At 39.1% G+C, this 8,080-nt stretch overlaps 1 protein-coding gene across 1 annotated transcript; it reads left to right on the top strand.

The window, feature by feature from the left end:
* Positions 1–3,830: 3,830 nt before the first annotated feature.
* LOC100945784 (OTU domain-containing protein 6A-like) lies at positions 3,831–4,718 on the top strand. The gene has a single exon (XM_003791921.1). It carries the CDS (start codon positions 3,831–3,833, stop codon positions 4,716–4,718), a length of 888 nt encoding a protein of 295 aa, XP_003791969.1.
* The last annotated feature ends 3,362 nt before the right edge of the window (positions 4,719–8,080 follow it).

The following is an 8,080-nucleotide window of genomic DNA, read 5'->3' as shown; positions in this document are numbered from 1 at the left end:
ATAATTATACAAAAAGCCCAGAATTCACTACTACACAATATTATATTCATTTAACAAAAGTGCACTCATACATCCTAAATCTAAAATCTTAATTTAAAAAATAATTAATTATTCACACCTAATAGGTACAATACATGCTATCTGGGTGATGGGTACCCAAACTATAATAAAGCAATTCGTGTAACCAACACATATGTGTACACATAACGTTATGAAATTTAAGAAAATCCTAGGTAGTGCCTGTGGCTCAAGGAGTAGGGCACCAGCCCCATATACTGGAGGTGGCAGGTTCACATCTGGCCCCGGCCAAAAACTGCAAAAAAAAATCCTTCAGAAACAAAATAAAATACTAAAGTTTATGCCCTTAACCAACATGCTATCCTGGCTTTCAGGGACACAACCCCACCTTAACTCCCCCACATCTTCATCAACAGCTCATCTGGCTCTACTTCTCTTACTAAGTCCTGAAACTGTCTCTTGGTCAAAGCGTAGTTTGTCAGGAAACAATTTTTCAGCCACATATTAAAGAAACAAATAATTCATTATCCTATAATGAAAAAAAGGCCGTAAAATTGTTAGGTTTTGTACTTTCCAAAGAGTTCCATCTGTCCTGACTGATGACACTGCTACACTATCAAGACAGAAGTGCCCGAGTGGAGGAGGCAGAGACAGCAATTTAGGAATAGACGGCAGCCTCAAACCGTCAGGTAGTTTATCTCAGCTTCATTGGTTTTCTCTCATTTGTACCTCTCCTTCCTCTGCACTAACCTGTATTCTAGCTACATTAGACAATTTGCAATTCTCTGACCACCACAAATTATACCGTGACTGTGCCTCTGTAGACTTTGGACGTTCTCACTGCTCAATCATGGCATCTACTTGCTGGTGCATTTCCTAGCCCACCTAGGTAAAAGGGACCACTGCTCCACTGGCCTCTATCCTGTGCACACTTCTATCATCAGACCTATAACACTTTATTGCACGTATTTACAAATTCCCTGTTTCTAAATAAGTTATATGCTCCCTAACATCAGAGAGCACTACGCACTTTTGTATAGCTAAATATCTGTGTGTGCACAACCATAACCATTCATAAAGGACTGCTATATATATATGCCATTAAAAATGATAAAATTACATGCTAACCATGGTTATCTTTGGGAGGTAGAATTATATGCTATTTACTTTTTCTGTATTCCTGCAATTTCTGTGATAAATATGTATAACTTTGGAATTGAGAACCAAAAAAACCAAAAAAGAAAAACTGACCATAAGGTAAAAGATCAATAAACTTGACTACATTAAAATTAAGAGGATCGCCTGAGCCCAGGAGTTTAAGGTTGCTGTGACCTAGGCTTGTATCACTGCACTTTAGCCCTGGACAACAAACAGCAAGACTCTGTCCAAAAAAGAAAAGAAAGAAAGGGTACCCTAAAATTCACCTACTCTACTAGGAGGTAGTCTCAATAAAGTGAAAGAATGAATGCAAAAGAGTCATGTGCTGATAGAAGTAGGGAGGACGTTACTTGCTAATTTCCTTTTTTAAAAAACTTATGGTAAAATGCATATAACATAAAGTTTACCATTTTAACTCTTTGGTATAATTTGGTAGAATTAAGTATGTTTACACTGTTTTGCAATAATCTATTACCACTATCCATTCCCAAAACTTTTTATTATCCCCATACTGACACTCTACACCCATTAAACAACTCCCTATTCTCCTCTCACAATCCCTGGTAACCACTAGTAATACTTTCTCTATAAACTTGACTCTTCTAAACAATTCACTTAAGTCAAACCATATAATATTTATCCTTTTTTGTCTGGCTTATTTCACTTGTCATAAAGTTTTCAAGATTTACCCGTATTGTGATTATTAATAAGACCTAACTTTTACCATTTTGTTATTTATTTTCTCTATGTTCACAGCTTTTTTTGTTCCCCATTCCATCCCTCACTGCCTTCCTTTTTGTTTAGTTGCTTTTTTTTAGTGACACGTTTTGACTACCTTCTCATTTCGAGTATATCCTCAAGATATATATGCAACCTAAATGTCTTTATAGAAGAGTAGTTGAATAAATTTAAAAACATGTTTTTGGAGAATATTTAATGTCATCAGAAAGTATTAAGTGAAAAAGCAGAATTTAACATATATATTTGTACAAACATTAGAAAAAGTGAGAAGGAAGATATCTTCTTTGTGATTACCATAGGGATTATACATACATATATATATATATATATATAAAAAATCCTAAAGTTATAATGATCTCTTTTGAGTTGATAATAATCTAACTCCAACCACATACACTCTTATTTCTGTACAGCTCCATCTTGTCTTTGTTACTGATATCACAAATTACATCTTTATATACTGTGTACTCATTATAATTTATTTTATACATTTATTCTTTAAATCTTGTGGAAAATAAAAAGTGGAGTTACAAACCAGAAAAAAAAAGGAAAAAAATATTTTCCTTGAACTTAAATAAAGCGAGAGAATCACTTAAGCCCAAGCCTTGGAGGTTGCTGTGAGCTGTGACGCCACACCACTCTACGGAGGGCGACAAAGTGAAACTGTCTCAAAAAAAAAAAAAAAGAGAAACTGAAATGGCCAAAGAATATATGCATATATATATTGTATATATACATGAGTAATATTTTTTATACATACATAACACATACTTTAATATGTATAAATGAAAATGTGAGGGCAGCGCCCACATCTCAGTGGCTAGGGCGCCGGCCACATACACCCAGGCTAGTGGGTTCTAACTTGGTGCCAGGCCAGCTTAAAAAAAAACAATGACAACTGCAACCAAAAATTAACTGGGTGTTGTGGCAGGTGCCTATAGTCCCAACTACTTGGAAGGCTGAGGCAAGAGAATCACCTAAGCCCAAGATTTGGAGGTTGCTGTGAGCTGTGACGTCACGCACTCTACGGAGGGCAACATAGTAAGATTCTGTCTCAAAAAAAAAAACAGGAAAGAAAGAAAATGTGGTTAAAGTCACTAGTATTTCAATAAAATGAAATTAAAAACCATAATGAGATATCACATCAGTTTAGCAAAAAAATTTAAGCCTTACAATATAAAGGATGTATTTGTAGATTACATATGGTACATGTCTCGCCACAGCCACGAAAAGAGCTACAGGCCGAGAAGAGCGAGCCACAGGCCCTTATCCAGAGCATATAGAAATATGTAATCTACAAAAAGATTTGTACATCTATTTCAAGGATGTAGAGGAACACACACTGCTGGTGAAAGTATAAATTGGTTCAACCCCTGTGGAAAACAGTTTGGCATTATCTACTTACATGAAGAAAGGCACACTTCTTTCATCAGGATATATACAAGAATGTTCACTGTTCACAGTTGCCCTCAACTAGAAATAACTGTCCACCGACAATAGAATGGCTAAATTGTGGTATAACCATACAATGAAATATTACTCAGCAATGAAAAGTCACAAAGTAGAGCTATGCATGAGAATAGGGATGAGCTGAGAAACACAGTACTGAGAGGAGAAAGACAGGAAAATACAGACAGAAAAGCAGAGGCTGGAACATCGGCCGGACAGCAGCGGGAACAGCAGCCGAACAGCCGACAACAGCCGAACAGCTGCTGGAACAGCAGCCGAACAGTAGCCAGAGCAAAAGCCGAAGAGCAGCCCGAACAAAAGCCAAAGATCGTGGCCGGAACTTGTTACGACAACAACCGGAACTTGCCAGACGAAGTCGCCAGACTAACTTGCGAGACGAACTTGCCGCTTCTCTGGTGGCTTTCTCTCTCACAGATTTCAATTTCTTCCTGCCGCTAAACATCATGGAAGAGTCTCATAATGAAAAGCAGCGCATGATGCGCCGCCACGGCCGTGAGAAGAAGGAGTTACAGGCTCATATCCAGAGCCTGAAAAACTCCGTTCCAAAGACCGACAAGAAGAAAAGAAAGCAGTTGCTCCTAGACGTGGCCCGCCTCGAGGCTGAGATGGAGCAGAAACACCAGCGAGAGCTGGAAGAGTTCCTTGAGAGCCACCCTGGCAGCAGCAGCAGCATCGATGCTGTCACTGAAGATCTGGCTAAGATGGATCTCGAGAACCAGCCTCCGCGACTCTCGAGAGCCCAGAAGCGGCGAGAAAGAAAGGCCGCCCTCGAGAGAGAGCGCCAAGAGAGAATCGCAGAGGCCGAGATGGAGCACCTGGCCGGCTTCCGTCAGGAGGAGGAGGAGAAGCTGGCCACCATCTTGGCGTCCAAGAGTCTGGAGATGAAAGATATCCCGGTCGATTGCCACTCCATGTACCGGGCCATCCAAGATCAGCTGGTGTTCTCCGTGACCATCGAAAGCCTGCGTTCTCGCACCGCCGACTACATGCGGAAGCACGTCGACGACTTTCTGCCGTTCTTCTGCAACCCCGAAACCGGTGATGCCTACGGCCACGAAGATTTCCTGTGCTACTGCGACGACATCGTGCACAGCGCCTCGTGGGGAAGCCAGCTCGAGCTGAGGGCTCTGTCACACATCCTGCAGACCCCCATCGAGGTCATCCAGGCAGATTCGCCTGCCGTGGTCATCGGGGAAGAGTACACCAGGAGGCCGCTGATCCTCGTCTACCTGCGCTATGCCTGCAACCTCGGTGAGCATTACAACTCCGTGAAGTCGCTGAAGCCGACGGATGCCGGTGCCGCTGGGGGAGCCCCTCCACGCCTTTTCTAGGCCCCACATGCAGTCGAGCATCGCGGTCGCCATTACGTCCGGAGCTGAAGCCACCGTTGCGTCACCTCAGTAGGCTGTGTTTATTTTTCCGTTTGTTTTCTTCTGGTGTCACTCAAAATTCACGGGCCTTTCTCTTCCTATCTCCTGTCCTCAGCCCCTCTATCCTCTCGGTCCTTCGTTGTGTTTTTCACGGGAGTGGGGCACTGATTTCAAGGAAAAAATGTGCTTTGTACCACCTGACAGGCATAAGTTTGACAAAATCTAACGTCTTTTGCCCCTAAGGGTCTTTACCTCCCTCCCCTATTGAGAATTGGTCATGTTGCAAGTAACTTTGGTGTAAATTTGGAAACTTATGATTTAATGCATTCTTAACTTGGGGAAAATAAGTTCAGTACAATAGCTTACTTACAAAAAGTTGGAATTTATGTGATCGAAATACTTTGTGAAGGTCTTTTGCTGAGTTTTTTGAAAAAAATTTATTATTGTTTGCTTTTTACTTGGGCTGAGGAGATATCGCAAGCTATGAACAATTAGCTCTGCTTGTACTTTGTTTTTTCATCAAAACTTGTGTGGTTTGAAACTAATTTTAGTTGCTCATATGGTTGCTAAATTCTGAATAATAGAGTTTGTTAAATTTAGAAGGTGAATGTAAGTGTTAAATATAAAAAATTAATTTAGATAAACAGATAGGTAAAGTTTGCCCTAAAATGTGAAAGATTTGAACTTAACTATTCAAGTAGTTCATCCATGTCATTATCTCTACAACTGGTATAAAGCAAAGACATATTGCTAAGTTTAACTTACTGTAAGGGGTAAATATCTCAATCTATTAAGTTTCCTTTATTCTTAAAGATATAAAAGGCTATGACTTTATTCAAGTGGTTGATACATCTTGTTATATCAATTGGTATGATATGTGAAACACCTTAACTTAGTAACTTTGCTTAATTCTTAGAAAAGTATTTTAAAAATATTTTTTAAAGTATTAAAGTAGTTAATTTGGTTGTATCAACAACTGATATGAGGCAAAAATTTGAACAATATACCTTTGTTGATATTTGAGACTTGTTAATATCGTGAATTTGCCAAAAGAATTGTAAAAGTGAAATGATTTGCAGTGAACAATTTCTTAAAAATGTAATCTCCATCCTGTATTTCCACAAGGTTACTTGAATTCATTTAAAAATTTTTTTGCACATTCCAGTGTTCTAAAATAAAAAATAGTAAGTTCAAAAAATGTTTTGTGTAATTTGTTTTAAAAGTAAGTTTAAAAAATTTTAAAAATGCATACAGTCTTACTAATATAAAATTCAAATACAGATAAAACTATATTGTTTATATCTGGGGGGGAAGAATAGGTTTATTCATGGAAAGACATTTGGGAGATTTTTCTGGGTACTGGTAATATTTTATTTGTGTGGGAGCAATTAACATGGGTGCTTGCTTTATAAAAAGTATAAATACAAAAGTATAACTAAAAAATTATAAATGGTGTTTAATTTCTCTAAAATGTTTTTTTAAACTATGAAATTTCCAGCATTCTGAAAAAACCTGAAACTTTTTAAAATCAGGGACCTAATGCCCAGGGGCCTAGTAGTTAACATGAGAGAATTAGTTCAAACAAAACTGATGTGAACCCAGGTTGGCTGAAAACTCTTGTTTCTCCCCATAACTACTCTTTAATCTTTATCTCCTTAAAGAAGCCTTTGCCATCCAGGTTAATACAAAAGATGTAAAGTCTCCATCTTTTTAGTGGCTGAATAGTATTCCCTGGTGTATATGTACACCTCAGCTTGTTAATCCATTCCTGGGTTGGTGGGCATTTAGACTGTTTCTACATTTTGGCGATTGTAAATACAGCTGTGATAAACAGTCTAGTGTAGCAAAGCATCGCAAGAATGGAGAAACAAGAATCCTAAGTACTCAATTCTGACATGAGGACAATTAATGACCTAGCACATGATGGGGGTTGGGAGCTGGGGAGAGCAGAGAGAGGGAAGGAGGTGGGTGGGGGAATCACAGGGGGGTGGTACACCTTTTGGGGGTGGAACACTATTATAAGAGGGTCTTTAACACAAGCAATTAATGTAACCTGGTTCTTTGTACCCTCAGTGAATCCCCAACAATAAAAATAAATAAACATAAGAAAAAATTAAAAATAAAAACCTTCGTTCAATGAAAAAGAAAAAGCAGCAACCTTTGCCATTGTTCTTGTAATTGTTGATTTCTTGCTTTAGAACATTTCAGCTAAAGTCTGGATTCATCTTCTCTTAGTACTAATTTCCTGGGTAAAATAGACAAATACATTCTAATAGATAAAATTTCCAAATTTAGAATATTTTATCCATGATGCAGGGTGCCAGAAAATTTGGTCCTACTCTATTTGGAATATCAAAGGCATGACAAGACCCAGTCCCTCTTGTATTAAGTGGATGGCCTCAATGATGAAAGGAAGAGATTTGGAAACTTATAAAATAAATTTGGGATTTTTATACATAATAAAGTTGGGGTCGATTAAAACTGTGTTGAAATTTTTCCTAGTCAGAGTCAGGCTCACCCTGATCCATTGCCTGACTTCAAGTTGTGGCCATAAGATGTGGGCCATAGAATCTCCTAAAATCTGAGTCAAACTACCTGTGCCTCTTCACATTAGCATTTATCCCAAAGGGGCCCATCCAATAGACTTGCTAGGTTCCATTTACCTGAGCCTTAGCAATAAGCTTCTTCAACTGTTTTCCATTCAGTTTCAAAAGCTTCAGAAATTAACCAAAGCAGTCTGCACACCCATTTAGTTTGTTCAACATGTAATATTAAAAGTATTTTAATTTTATTGCCGTTAACCAGAACATACCTGCTGTGTTCACCATTTCAACCATCCCTCCCTAAAATATAAGTCAATAGTACATGGCTTCCTAACCCTTTGGTATTTGAGTTTGCAAACCACTTCTGGGGCTGTTGAACCAACTTATCTTCTCTTGGGAAAAAAAGGTGAGGGGAGTAGGGCACGGGCCCCATATGCCATAGGTGGAAGGTTCAAATCCAAACACGGCCAAAAACTGCAAAAAAAAAAAAAAAAATGAGGGAAACTTATAGTTCCCTGTGGCTTCTATAACAAATTGCTACAAACTTAGTGCCTAAAAACAATGGAAATCCGGGAGGCACCTGTGGCTCAGTGAGTAGAGCACCAGCCCCATATAGCAAGGGTGCCGGTTTGAACTCGGCTCGGACCAAACTGCAACAAAAAAATAGCCAGGCAGCTGGGCGTTGTGGTGGGCGCCTGTAGTCCCAGCTACTGGGGAGGCTGAGGCAAGAGAATCGCCTAAGCCCAAGAGCTGGAGGTTGCAGTGAGCTGTGACGCCAAA

The sequence above is a fragment of the Otolemur garnettii genome, unplaced genomic scaffold (assembly GCF_000181295.1).
Source record: "Otolemur garnettii isolate 467f Iridium unplaced genomic scaffold, OtoGar3 scaffold00051, whole genome shotgun sequence".
In the NCBI taxonomy this organism is placed as follows: domain Eukaryota; kingdom Metazoa; phylum Chordata; class Mammalia; order Primates; family Galagidae; genus Otolemur; species Otolemur garnettii.
This window is presented reverse-complemented; position numbering and strand designations above follow the sequence as displayed.

Bases quoted from the DNA above. Each gene is read 5' to 3' on its own strand.
- LOC100945784 (XM_003791921.1), top strand. From the start codon at position 3,831: ATGGAAGAGTCTCATAATGAAAAGCAGCGCATGATGCGCCGCCACGGC.